The following is a 13,892-nucleotide window of genomic DNA, read 5'->3' on the forward strand; positions in this document are numbered from 1 at the left end:
CTTTTTACTTTACTCATCTCTCTCCTCTAACCCTAACGGTCATAAGAAAAATCCTGAATCTGTGTTTTTTTTTGCTTTCTCAATAGACTCTTAACTTCAAAAAAAGAACCAGAATTGAAGCTCAATCATCTTGTGGCTGCAACTGTAACAAACGTGTGTCTAATTGTAACTTCGTAAATTGTAAGTTTTGGATGATTTGCAATTTTATAATTCAGAATTTCAGATTTTCTGTTTTATTTTGTATTAGCTAGTGGGTGTCTTCGATTTATGAACAAAAATTCAGTTCAAAATTGATATAAGAAACCTTGTGTATAATAGATAATTATTTTGTCTTTGTTTGATTTTTGTTTAAAACAAGCAAAAAGAACACACGTTGACTAGATCTAAATTTTGTCTTTCTTCTAGTACTTAGTATATATTTTAATCGTTTTTTATGAATTGTTTATTGTTCTAGGTGCTTCCACTTGGTTTTTGGCGACAACAATCCTTGTTAATTGTAAATTGCCACCGCTCACTGCCTCGCCTTTGTTAATCCAGGTGCTATCTTTTAATAAAATACTTTTGATCATGGTTTTGTGTGGAAATGACAAACTAAAGAAAAGAAAAAGAGATGAATTGTTTATTCAATCTCAAAGAGGGGCTATGGATAAATTTATTAAAAAACTAGGTGATAATGCTACCGTTTCTCAACAAACTGAAAACGTGAATGATTTAAATGATGGTTCCAATAATAATGTTCCAAATGCATTTGAAAGTTTGAATGTTCATGAGCAAGAAACTTTTTCCTTGAGTATCGATAATGATCCTAATAGATTGAGTGAGCATGATAATGTGTCAAATGCATCTTTACTTGAAAGTTTGAATGGTCATGAACAACAAAGATTTCATTTTGATACTTTTGATCCTAGATATTGGGAAAATCTTGATAATAAAACGAGAGATGAGTTAGTTGCGTGTGGACCTATATGAATCATGTGATGATGCCATAACAAAAAGTGAAACGGAAAGTTTAGTAAATTCACTTGAGAATTATGAGTTTTTACTTGGTATGACTATTTGGTATGAAATTTTGTTTGTCATGAACACGGTAAGCAAGAGCTTACAATCCAAATCGATATGCATTGATAGTGCTATAAAACAATTAGAAGGTATAATCTTATATTTTGAAAAGTATCGAGATGAAGGGTTTAGTTCTTGTTTGAAAGTAGCTCAAGGTCTTGCTCATGATATGAATGTTGATCCTATATTTCCAAGTAGGCGTCGTGTCTTTAGAAAAAAACACTTTGATGAGAATGATCATGATGAAGAAGCATTATCGGTCGAAGATGATTTTAGAGTCAATTATTTTCTTGTTGTTGTGGATATGGCAATTTCTTCGGTAAAGAATAGATTTGAACAAATGATGACTTTTAAAAGTGTATTTGGATTTTTGTTTGATTCATTGAAATTAAAATCACTTGATGAAAGTGAATTAAAAGAGCATTGCATTAATTTTCACAAAACATTTTCTCATGATAATGTCTCGGATGTTGATTTTAATGATTTTTTTTCAGAATTAAAAGTTTTGCAAATGTGTTTATCCCAAGTGTCAATGACACCTAGTGAAGTGCTTGAGTTTGTAGAAAATGTAGGTTGTTATCCGAATGTTTCAATTGCTTATCGAATCCTATTAACAACACCCGTGACGGTAGCTTCGGCCGAGAGAAGCTTCTCAAAATTGAAGTTATTAAAAAATTATATGAGGTCCTCTATGTCTTAACAAAGGTTGAATGGTCTAGCTATTCTATGCATTGAAAAAAGTTTGTTAGAAAGCATAGACTTTGAAACTGTCATTCATGAGTTTGCGTCGACTAGAGCTCGTCAAAATCGTTTCTTTATTCCGAAATAACTATTGTGTTTTGTTTTGTTGTTTTAGATCCAACGGAAGAAGGATGCATGAGATATGATGCAATATAAAGGAATGTGGTAGATGAAGACATGGAGCTTAAGACATGATTATATGAAATGGTTTTTGTTTTTAGCATGCTTGAAAAGGCCCTTTTTGTAAGTCGCCCTAAGGCTTCTCGATTGTTAGAGCCGGGGCTGACTAGCATTCTACTAAAGACTTTAACTGATAAGATAAAATGATACAGTAACTGATAAGATAGAATGACAATGATGGTTAAGTTAATAATTCACAAAAGTTGTTTTGACAAAATCCGACGATAGTCTTCGGTAAGTTTCTCTTTTTATGTTCATTTTGTTTCCTGTTCTCTTATTTATATACACACAAGAAAAAACCCTCCTTTAGTCGAATGCTGCTGTGACGACTCTGTTTAGTTGTTCCTTTTCTTCCTCGGCAACAACAACACCCTTCCTTCTCCTCACTCCCTATCCGCCAAAATCTCTTCTTCTTCTTTTTTTTTTTTTTCCTTTTCATATCTGATAGCTGCAAAACACAAACCACCATGTCTGGTCTGTATAATTATAACTTCTCACCTTCTCGAGCCGCTTCTCCCCAGATTAGAACCACTTCCTCCGATGTTGACAGGTGTTTCTCTTTCGACTTCTCTTCTCTCTCTCTCTCGTATTGCTTCTTTGGTGAAATCTCTTATCTCTTTGTTTTTCGCTCGTCTTCTGCAGTCAATACTTATCTCAATTGTTAGCAGAGCATCAAAAGCTTGGACCTTTCATGCAAGTCTTACCTATATGTAGCCGACTTTTAAATCAAGGTCTCACTCTTCTCATTTCTTCCTTCTTAGATCTGGATTTTTTTGTTTCCTGTTTATTTATCTTGATTATGCAGCATTTCTCTCTTTGATTACTTGTCCTAATACTCCTTGTCTGAATCACATAATTGGATCTTTGCTCATATTAGTCATATTTAATCTCACACTACTTTATTAGCTCTTGATTGTTCATGCTCTTGATGCTTTCGAGTCTTGTTAGCTCAGTTAATGAAGATTGGTTGGGTTTTTTTTGTGGCTTTGCTTTAATAGCTTATATTGTTTTGGTGGTAAAGCTTCCAGATTTGTTAACTAGATTCAAGTGTTATGTAAAAGTTAAAGATCAAATTTAAGAACCATGGCTGAATATGTATTTCAAGAAAATCAAGCTGACTGCTACATAGATACAGTCCCAGTTGATCATATGATCTCTGTTTAATACTTTAATTAATTTTCTAAATGCTGAAGTATATGTTCTTCTGTCTTTCTGACTCTTTATTGATTGGTTTCATGAAAATCTCTCCTTTGTTTTCTTTTTGTTGTGCAGAAATTTTTCGGATCACCGGAATGTTGCCAAACCAAGGGTTTACCGATTTTGATAGGTTGCGGCATCGAAGTCCTAGTCCAATGGCTTCACCAAATCTAATGTCTAATGCTCCCGGTGCTGGATTAGGTGGTTGGAATGGTCTTCCACCAGAGGTAGCCATTTTTCTTCCTAATTATCTTACAAACTGTGTTTTGTTAGAACTTTTCTTTATGTGTTTGTTGAAGAAGCTTCCTTTTCATCCCCGATTATCTTAATAGAACATAGAAAGTTTCTTAACAGAATATTGTGGTTGAAACCCACTTGCAACATGAAATATGTATGGATGGCTCATGTATTCTTTTATTGGAGCAGCCTAATATTCCTACTGCAAGGAATATAAGGTATGAGTTAGCTCTCCATCTCCTTCTTTGAATATGTGGTGCCATCTGTAGCCTATAGATAGTGGCACGTTCAAGAGTTAGAAGTTACGGTCTTTGTATGCCCGATACGTAATAGTTAGTCTCGACTGTCTAGGTTATTCTTCATAGAAAATCCCTCTGGAGCTCCAACTTGAACCTTTTTTTATCTCTTGTAGAGAGACCCTGTAAACCCTTAATCTATAGATGATGTTTCAATTCCATTTACTCATTTCAGAAGTTCAGAACTGTAATAAAATTGTAACCTTTTTTATTCTTGTAGAGAATAGGTGGTCCTCATGGAATGGCAATGGAGTGGCAAGGTGCGCCTGCTAGCCCAAGTTCATACCCAGTGAAGCGTATCTTGCGTTTAGATCTTCCAGTTGATACCTATCCGGATGTAAGTTTCGTTGTATTGTTTTCTTTGAGACAATGAAATTCAAGTGAATTAACCATTCTTCTGCTTTTGGTTGTTAGTTCAATTTTGTTGGAAGGCTTCTGGGTCCTAGAGGGAATTCGTTGAAGCGTGTGGAAGCAACTACGGGTTGCCGTGTGTATATTAGAGGGAAAGGATCAATTAAGGATCCTGACAAAGTAAGGCATACCTACATTTTATTCTGTTTCCCAACCATCTTTTTACTAAAGTTTGTTCATATTTGCTTTGATATGTTTGTTGCTAGGAAGAGAAACTGAAAGGGAAGCCTGGCTATGAGCATCTCAATGAGCAGCTGCATATCCTCATTGAGGCTGATCTTCCAATTGATATTGTGGATATAAAGCTGCGGCAGGCCCAAGAAATTATTGAGGAGTTGGTCAAGCCCGTGGTGCGTGTTTTTAACATACTTCTTCTCATTTGATTTCTGAGAGCCACATTGCTTTGAAGTTTGGCAACAAGTTCATCAATGCTTTCTTTTTGTAAATGCATGTTTTAAGTCTTAGTTAGGCAAGGTGGGAGTTCCGTAGTATAGGAGTCTCAGTTTTGGGTTAGTCTGTAGTAACAAGGCAGCTGGTGGTTGGTGCTTTAGTGGTAACAGACCTTAGGCCAGTTGGTTGAGAGCTGAAGGTTTCAAAGGAGAACGAGGAGAATTCATTTGGGAATTCTGGATTGGTTTAGGATCTTGGTTTGGGCATTGGTCGAGAGTCAAGAGACTTTTCTCCTGAACTATCAGATAACTTAATGTTGTTACCCACATAATCAGCTTTGTATTCTTTTTCGCAGGATGAGTCACATGATTACATCAAGAGGCAGCAGTTGCGAGAGCTCGCGTTACTGAATTCAAACTTGAGAGAAAACAGTCCAGGGCCGAGCGGTAGTGTCTCTCCTTTCAATTCAAATGCAATGAAACGGCCAAAAACAGGGCGCTAAGAGCATGAGAGATCCTAGATAAAAAAAATATATATATATGTGTATATGTGTATAACTGGCCTAGTGGTGTTGGTTGCGTCTGCTCTTGGTTCTTCTGCTTACCCTCTGATCCACACACTGATGCCTAAACACAGCACCAAGAGAAGCCCAACAGTTTCTCATGTTTTCCTCCTTAACAGGGGGTTGATACATTTGTAAACCATTAAAGATAGATAATTTGGATTTATTCATGTGTTGAAGTAGTTGTATTCTTGACTTTGGATTGAAGATCTAGTTACGTGTATATGGGGATAGATACACCAATGGAGTTTATGATTTTGCTTCCGTTGACATCATAATTTCACAAGCAAAAACTAAATTGTAATTTTCCGGTTTTAGGCAGCAAATTGTGTTATGAAATATGGGCCGAGGTGGTTGGTGAAGTGGTTGACTGTGGTGACACGTGGGGCTCAGACACAGCTTTAGGTTTCACAGGTGGGAAATGGGCCCGATCGATTTTTTATTGTTGTTTTGTAAGAAAACCAAAAAAGGGTTCCTTTTTAAATTTGGACGAGGTTCCCAACTTTTCACCAGTGGCTCTGTGATTGATTCCATTTCCGTCTAAAATATCTCAGATCTCAGATTTCAGATCTCTCACTCATCACAGATCATAGGGTACGAAGATGGCGGCTATGGCGGCGAAGCTTCATTTATCGGCGAAATCAGATCAGAGCAATGTGCGATTGCCGAGAGTGATCAACCTCTCCCGCTATCCAACCACTAGAGTCTCGTTTCCACGAAATGATTCTGTTTCTTCACTCCACACTAACTTCTCTTCTACACATCTCGGGGTTCCATGCGCCGGAGGTGGTGATGGTGGTGGAAGCATCGGTAATCACGGCGGTGGAAGTGGAAGCGGAGGAGGTGGTTATGGAGGTTCAGAAGAAGAAGGATCGTCTTCATGGGGACCAATAGGAATATTCATACAAGGATGGCGATCACGAGTTGCAGCAGATCCTCAGTTCCCTTTCAAGGTACTAATGGAAGAGCTTGTTGGCGTTAGCGCCAATGTACTTGGCGACATGGCTTCACGCCCTAATTTCGGATTGAACGAGCTAGATTTCGTCTTCTCCACTCTTGTTGTAGGTTCGATTCTCAATTTCACACTCATGTACCTCTTAGCTCCCTCTGCAGTATCTCATGGATCCTCCAATTTATTGCCTGGAATCTTTAGAAGCTGTCCGTCGAGCCATATGTTTGAACAGGGTAGCTTCACTATTATGAACCGTTTTGGGACTCTTGTGTACAAAGGAATGGTTTTTGCGACCGTGGGGTTGGCTGCAGGTCTTGTTGGAACCGCTATCTCGAACGGGTTGATCATGCTGAGAAAGAAGATGGATCCGAGCTTCGAAACGCCGAACAAACCACCACCTACGCTGCTGAATTCTTTAACTTGGGCTACACATATGGGAGTGAGCGCCAATGTGAGGTACCAAACGTTGAATGGGGCTGAGTTCTTGCTGGAAAAGTCGTTGCCGCCATTGGTGTTTAAGACAAGTGTGATAGTTTTGAGGGTTGTGAACAATGTTTTGGGAGGAATGTCGTTTGTTATATTGGCGAGGATGACTGGATCACAGTCGGTGGAGGAGGAGAAGAAGATAGAGATGTCAGAGATATCAGAGAAGGAGAAAGAGGATTGAATATCTTATAGAGTTTTTTTTGTTCTTATGTTGTTTTTGTTGTTCATAGGTAGAAGGCACAAGAGGCATCACTTCTTGAGTTGAAACCTTTTACACGTTCTTACAAAAGCAAAAGACATTTGTTCTGGTGTGTGTCCCATCCTAATACTTCTATGCCATTGGTAGGGACAAGTTTGTTGTTTTCTGTATCAACATAACCAACAAGATAAATTCAATAATTATTAATCACAAATGAAGATTGAATGATTTTATGTATCGGGCATGTAAACTTTATTCTGACAAGAGATCTATCTAAAACTCCCAAAGCAACTAGGAGTCGAACATAGTAACAAAGAAGAAATTTAAAAGCAACGGAAGAAGAAGTAATCAGAACATCCCATGAGTCAAAACCTTCATCAGAAGGCATGAACAGATAGAGCTCGATGGCAGGCTAAGTCGCTTGCAGAACATTAAAATTGCTTAGTATTCTTTTGGCAGGCTGATTCACAGAATCACATAAGAGGCAGCAGTTGCGAGAGCTCGCTTTGCTAAACTTGAGAGAAAACAGTCCCGGGCCAAGCTGTAGTGTTTCCCCCATTCAATTCAAATGCAATGAAAAACCCAAAAACAGGACGCTTAGAGAGCATGACATACCGAATTACCGATAAAAGTATGTGTGCATAACTGACCTAGTAGTGTTGGTGACGTCTGCTCTTGCTTCTTCTTCTTGGCCTCAGATCCACACTAGTTAAGCTAAGCACCAAGAAAAGCTTATCAGCTTCTCACACAGGGAAAAAGAGGATAATGTTAAATACAAAAGAAAGAATGTAAAATAGCGGTCATAACAGTAAAATCTTCATAAAAAAAGAAGAAAAAATAGCGGTCTTAGATGGTTGATGCATTGCAAACCATTAAGATACATTCTTTAGATTTATTCATGTGTTGAACTTGTGGTATAATAATATATACATATGTAGAAAGCTTTCCAATTTGGCGAACAAAGTTGTGTCTTTCTTTCATCAAAAAGAAAGACATTGAAAGTTCAATGCTTTTGTCCGAAATTAAAAGTGAATCCTATAAAAGAAAAATCAACAATGGTGGTGGGTCAGCCCAACATGCTTGCTTAGTTGGTGAAGTAGTTGAGTGTTATGGCACGTGGGAGCTCATAAACAGCTTAAGGTTCGCACGTGGGAAATGGGCCGATTGATTTTGATTGTTGTAGAAAACTAGGGTTTTAAGGCGTAGATCAGGTTCCGTCCTAAAAATTCTAAAAGGAAGCCAATTTCGATTCTCGGAGAGGATCACCGATCTTTCGTCCATTCACGGCCATACTTGTCGATAAAGATGGCGGCTATGGCGGCGAAGCTTCAACTATCGGCGAAATCGGATCAGAGCAGTGTACGATTACCTAGAGTGATCAATCTCTCACGCGATCCAACGACTAGAATCTCGTTTCCGCGAAATGGATCAGTTTGTTCACTCCACACCAATTTCTCTTCTCCACATCTCCCGAAACCTTGCGCCGGAGGTGGTGGTGGTGGAAGCATCGGTAATCACGGCGGTGGAAGTGGAAGCGGGGGAGGAGGAGGTTCAGGCGGTGAAGCAGGAGAAGAATCATCTCCATGGGGGCCAATAGGGTTATTCATCCAAGGATGGAGATCACGAGTTGCAGCTGATCCTCAATTCCCTTTTAAGGTACTAATGGAAGAGATTGTTGGACTTAGCGCTTGTGTTCTCGGTGACATGGCTTCACGCCCGAATTTCGGATTGAACGAGCTCGATTTCGTCTTCTCGACACTCGTTGTAGGTTCGATTCTCAATTTCGTACTCATGTACCTGTTAGCTCCTACTGCAGCAACTCTTGGCTCCTCTCAGACCTTGCCTGGAATCTTTAGAAACTGTCCATCAAGCCATATGTTTGAACAGGGTAGCTTCACCGTTATGAATCGTTTTGGGACTCTTGTGTACAAAGGAATGGTTTTTGCCAGTGTAGGATTAGCTGCAGGTCTTGTAGGTACTGCCATCTCTAATGGGTTGATCATGCTGAGGAAGAAGATGGACCCGGACTTTGAAACGCCAAACAAACCGCCACCGACTGTGCTTAATTCCTTAACTTGGGCTACGCATATGGGAGTGAGCGCGAATGTGAGGTACCAAACGTTGAATGGGATTGAGTTCTTGCTGGCAAAGGTGTTACCGCCTTTGGTGTTTAAGACCGGTGTAGTGGTTTTGAGGTGTGCGAATAATGTTGCGGGAGGAATGTCGTTTGTTATGTTGGCGAGGCTGACAGGATCACAGTCGGTTGAGGAGAAGACAGAGATTTCAGAGAAAGAGAAGGATGATTGAATCTCATCTTAGTCTTTCAAGGTTTTTGTTCCCGTGTGCTTTCGCCAGTTCATAGGCTTCTTGAGTTGAAACCATTTGTGTTGGAATAAATAAGATGAATCCCTTCTTAGGTTCCATCCTAATATTGGGATGTCATCATTAGGCCAAGTTTTACTGTTTTCTTTTTCTACTATGAATACAAACTCAATAAAAAGGTTATAAAATACAAATAAAGACTTCATTCTGTTATGTGAGACAGTAAGAGAAAGCTCTCTGTTTATTGTTTATTGAAAACTGATAGAAAAGCAAATGAGGTTGGTGACGCTTGTGGTTGTTGGTAGACAAATTACAGGACAAAATAAACACAAGAATTGATCAGTTTTAATGGATTACGTAGCTAATGATGCTCTATCATTATGTAGGTGCTAATTAATAATGGGTTTATTGTCTAATGGGACAGATGGTGATGGCTGATGCGTGTCAAGAAACGAAAACTATATGCAAACAAATTAACTTTTTGCAAGATATATATACCACAATAACTTTCCTACTGTATTCGCATTTTTCAGTAATTCGTCCCCCTGATTACATAAATAAAACAAAATAAGAAAGCTCTTGTCAAAAGTGTTGTTTTGTTGATTGGCAAAACAAAAAAGTGTTGTTTTGTTTTTAGATTCCAGTAGATTAGAGCTAGATAAAGCCCCATCTACTTGATCTGTACCCAAACATATATCCAAATTAAGAGTACAAGACATCCTCTTTTCCATTCACCCAATCATCCGACAAGTTTGTATAGACACGAGTTAAGTCAGGGTATGAAGTATACATATCTTACAACATGGAATAAGAGAGTGTGTGTGAGTTCACAAGGAGCCATCATCTAACAGCCTCAGGTGCAGAATTGCAGTAGGGTGTGTGCAAGCACACGAGTCTTGTGAAAGTCAGACACACAACAGCACACACTAGTCCCAGCACCATCCCCACACTGCCTTTCCTTCTCTCTAACCTCACCGCTCTCTTAATTACCTGCCAGAAGCTGGGTAGTAATCCACCGCACGCTACAACCATCACGTGGTCCAGTCCGCTGTAATCTATCCCGGCTAATATGGATCCTATCGCCGATATGGGTCCCACAAATCCTATCAAAGCTGCTGCTGCAAGAGCTGCGTGCCAACTGTCAGTGGCCCCAAAGACACAGCTAGCAACCGCTGTCCCTCTTGGGAGCCCGTGTAGGGAAACCGGGAGTACCATGTGTCGGCCAAGTCCATAAGCATTTGGAGCAGCCACACCAAGAGCAAGCCCCTCCGCTAGTGCATGGAACCCAACCGCTCCACACGCTAATAATGATTGGAGTGTTATCACACTGGTTGGAAAATTGGTTACTGGGTTTATTAAACTGCCAGCCCGGGACTTTTTCCGACAGGTTACATTCAGGATTGTCGAGCTAGTGAAATAGCTCAGCCCGGCTCCAACTGCAAGTAGACTAACCAGAGGGATAAACCCCATTTTTGCGGATAGCAGCAGTTGAAGCGGGCGCCAGAGACCAAGGACAAAAGCAATGCCTGAGGCTACTCCCATGAGAAGGGCGTGCTGGAGACGGAAGGTCACTGCCGATGCAACCAGAAATACTCCCCCAAGCAATGGACCCAGACCAAAGAGGAGTGAAATGAAGAAGCCAGAAGCATCCTCTGAGCTGCAGATTGAAGAAAATGAAGCCTTAGTTAAATTTAAGAACCAATAAATGGAGCAGCTTATAAATTTTACTAGAACTCCGTAGTTTTACTTGTAATCATGTGTGAAACTCTCGAAAAGAGTGCTAAGAGCTTCCATGGATGCTACTGATATTGTGGCTGCAGATGCCACTTGCGACGGAGACGCTTCCTGTTGTGGTTACAATGAACATAATTTAATTCAGTATACTAAGTGAAATCCGCATCTTTCTCAAATACAAACATTTAACATTGATTTCATAAACCGCCACATGCAATTCACCTTAAATGCATCAGGAAGCACTTCAGCAATAACCATCCAAATCATGCATCCGGCAGCGAATCCAGTGCAAAAAGGCAAAAACTTGCTGAACGCATCAGCGCATAAAAAAGCTGGCACAGCGACGAGAGGCTGGTAAAGAATGCAAAAAAGAAAAGAAAAGAAGAATCAGTATCGTGTTATGCAAACAAAGAAATCTGATCACAGAACATCATATGATTACCTGAGGTAAGGATGTTATTATACTCCAGAGCATGGCATTTTGTGGAGAGACACCCCTTGATGCCAGCACCATGCTAACAGCCAACCCTTCTGGAATGTTATGAACAGCTATAGCCAAAGTGACCAGAAGCCCTTGACTAAAACCCTTTGAACCAGCGAACGATACACCAACCCCTGATCCTTCCCCGAAAGAATGAAGTGTCATAATTCCTATGACGAGAACAACTTTAGTTGCATCTGCACCTTTAATATCCAGCATACTAACTTCACCATATTGTTCAAGAATCTGTCCAAAATACAGGGTTAATTAATAATTGAATTTTCAATTCTAAAATTTCATGCAACTCTAAAACTAGTGAAAAGGCAAGATTTTCTCGGCATGCTGTGTCTAAAAAGTATGATATTCGACAACTCTGCAGATGATAAGAGTATACAACATAAAAATAGGTTTCTGTCAACTGTCAACACATGAGATTTAAATTCAAAATACTATGCAAATAAGTAACTAGGTGATTGACAGCAGAACATTCAGTTGCTTACCTGCTTACAGAGCCAGATGAACAAAGCACCGGCTAGGATCCCAGTAACAACCCAGTTTCCAGAGCCATGCTCCTGCCCTTCCTTAACAAGATCAAAGCTAGCGGCCAACATCACACCAGCCGCCATACCATTGCAGATTCCAGCCCACTGAGGATCAAGCTCAACAAAGAAGAAGGGCAGAGCACCTAACCCAGTGGCAGCAGCCATAGCCAAGGTGAACAATGCAACTGTTGAAACTGAAACTTTGTTGTGAGTGCCTCTCTTTTCACCCATTCCAATGTCATGTAAGGTTTTTTCTACACCACTTCCGTCAATAACATTTCGTCCCATGTTTTCATGGGGAGAAGCTCTAACTTTATGTGAAATCTCCCACTGAGAATTTGCATCAGTGTTCCGAATGAATACAACGACAAATAAGAATAGAAGCAGCAGAAGTCGTTTGCAGCTTGAATGCATCATTTTGATGCTGAACGATCTTCAAGCAAGTTTTCTCCTTACAAGGGATTAGAGAAAACGCTCACTAAATAACCTCTGAGGCTTATTAGAATCAAAACAGCATCAAGGGGAGGTAACTGTTTCCTGTTTAACAGATCACAAGAACAAATTTCAACTCAGTAACTGCAAAGAAGAAAATTTTAAGTGCACTTGTTAGCGCATCACCCGTTTAATAGATCAAAACAACGGAATTCAAACTCATCGATGTTAACAGACAAAAGCGTACAGGATTATGTTCCCTGCGCAGTAGATTGATCCAAATATCTTTATAAACGCATTTGCAGAGGAAAAACAATAATTTCATCACCCAAACGAAACATAAGGAAACCCAGAACTACAAAGCAACAATCTTCGCAATATAACACATAGTTCGTACATAATCGTTCTATTCTTTTTTCAATTGGAAACAAAAAAAAAAACTCGGATTTCTTGCAATTCGATTACCAGGTTACAATTAGCGAACTCAATTTCAGAAATTTACGATTTGATCTACCATTCTACACATTTTAGACAATCCAATCCATGTATTTAAACCAGGAAGCCAGATTAATGCTAGAACAAAAAACGGGATCGCAGAACTTACCAGCACAGTAATAATCGGAGCACGAAAAATGTTGGATCGGATGTACATGAACAAAATTCCAGGCGAATGAAGAAGAATTTAAGGAGATGTGATGACAAATTTTGAAAAAAAAAAAAAGAACCCTACTGCGACGACCGGATCCCTTCTCGTTTAGGAGACTTTGGGATAAATCATGGAAGCCAAATTTTATCAAAGGAATATCCTCTGACATTTACTTTTACATTTAAAAAAATAAAATAAAAAAACTCACTACTAGAATATATGTGATAAAGACCCTCGAGTTTGCTAATCTCCCCAAAGAAGTCAGAATAAGGTGAAATTATGAAATTGACGTCCATAATGTTAGATTCATGGCACCGTATCAGTTATTTAGGACACATTCGATAAGTTCATCGTGGGTTCTTTTTTTTTGTTCTTATTTGTGTTACAAATACAATTTAATAGATGTCAAAAAAATAATAATTAATACAGAAAAAGAGAGTTTTATTTATCTTCTTAACAAAAGCTGGTTTATTGGAGACTTTGGAGTGGATGAGAAGTGTGACTGATTATTTCATTACATGGATGCAAGTAGTCGGCAGTTCGACACTCAAGCTGCAAGAATTAACATGCTAGAAAACATGTTGTTTATACTTAGTTGATATTATGAGTTCGAAATATTTGTTGGCTGTTGTGATTAAAAATCCAATGTGCTGAACTACGAACACAATATCTTTAGACACATCAACAATGCTTCTTCTTTTTTGGGTCAAAACACATCAATTTATAAGAAAACAATAGAGATAAATTCATAAAGCATACCCCCAAATTGATCAAGAAATATCAATCAGAAGCTATAGCGATGGTTATACCAACGATATGTGGCACCGATCCTATGTCCAGACAACTTGATAAATGACTTACTATACTCTTTGTATAATATTATAATTTTGTGGTACAGAAAACTACACATCAACCTTGGCTAATGAACATGTATATATGAATGAAAAGCAAGAGAAGCTACAATAAGAACATACCAAAACAAACACAGCGATGCGCATTAAAGAAAACTTGAGAGATCTCTCCCA

General features: G+C 39.0%; 5 protein-coding genes across 6 annotated transcripts; 4 read left to right on the forward strand and 1 right to left on the reverse strand.

Moving 5' to 3' along the window:
- Positions 1 to 2,230: 2,230 nt before the first annotated feature.
- Positions 2,231 to 5,343, forward strand: LOC9318642 (KH domain-containing protein At3g08620). The gene is made up of 7 exons (XM_021031698.1): positions 2,231 to 2,530; positions 2,623 to 2,711; positions 3,253 to 3,404; positions 3,931 to 4,047; positions 4,125 to 4,241; positions 4,328 to 4,471; positions 4,867 to 5,343. The coding sequence occupies exons 1-7, from the start codon at positions 2,448 to 2,450 to the stop codon at positions 5,011 to 5,013; spliced, it is 849 nt and encodes a 282-aa protein (XP_020887357.1). The 5' UTR covers positions 2,231 to 2,447; the 3' UTR covers positions 5,014 to 5,343.
- Positions 5,344 to 5,426: 83 nt separating this feature from the next.
- On the forward strand, positions 5,427 to 6,945 carry LOC9318643 (protein RETICULATA-RELATED 2, chloroplastic). The gene has a single exon (XM_002882530.2). The coding sequence runs from the start codon at positions 5,676 to 5,678 to the stop codon at positions 6,690 to 6,692; it is 1,017 nt and encodes a 338-aa protein (XP_002882576.1). The 5' UTR covers positions 5,427 to 5,675; the 3' UTR covers positions 6,693 to 6,945.
- LOC110229859 lies at positions 6,845 to 7,922 on the forward strand. Its single transcript, XM_021030916.1, is given in 4 exon segments — positions 6,845 to 6,853; positions 7,649 to 7,793; positions 7,796 to 7,819; positions 7,822 to 7,922. Coding segments are annotated over 4 exon segments (258 nt in total). The 3' UTR covers positions 7,902 to 7,922.
- LOC9318644 (protein RETICULATA-RELATED 3, chloroplastic) lies at positions 7,916 to 9,250 on the forward strand. The gene has a single exon (XM_021031697.1). It carries the CDS (start codon positions 8,016 to 8,018, stop codon positions 9,015 to 9,017), a length of 1,002 nt encoding a protein of 333 aa, XP_020887356.1. The 5' UTR covers positions 7,916 to 8,015; the 3' UTR covers positions 9,018 to 9,250.
- Positions 9,251 to 9,734: 484 nt separating this feature from the next.
- LOC9318645 (putative zinc transporter At3g08650) lies at positions 9,735 to 13,060 on the reverse strand. Of its 2 annotated transcripts, none has more exons than XM_002884644.2 (6): positions 12,826 to 13,060; positions 11,748 to 12,326; positions 11,209 to 11,493; positions 10,989 to 11,117; positions 10,780 to 10,877; positions 9,735 to 10,689 (listed from the first exon to the last, which is right to left on the reverse strand). In XM_002884644.2, exons 2-6 carry the CDS (start codon positions 12,204 to 12,206, stop codon positions 9,873 to 9,875), a joined length of 1,788 nt encoding a protein of 595 aa, XP_002884690.1. In that variant the 5' UTR covers positions 12,207 to 12,326; positions 12,826 to 13,060; the 3' UTR covers positions 9,735 to 9,872. The 2 variants fall into 2 exon arrangements, with proteins under 2 accessions (XP_002884690.1, XP_020887355.1); XM_021031696.1 differs by having other exon boundaries at positions 11,748 to 12,365.
- Between the last annotated feature and the right edge of the window lie 832 nt (positions 13,061 to 13,892).

Source organism: Arabidopsis lyrata, assembly GCF_000004255.2.
Source record: "Arabidopsis lyrata subsp. lyrata unplaced genomic scaffold ARALYscaffold_3, whole genome shotgun sequence".
In the NCBI taxonomy this organism is placed as follows: Eukaryota; Viridiplantae; Streptophyta; class Magnoliopsida; order Brassicales; family Brassicaceae; genus Arabidopsis; species Arabidopsis lyrata.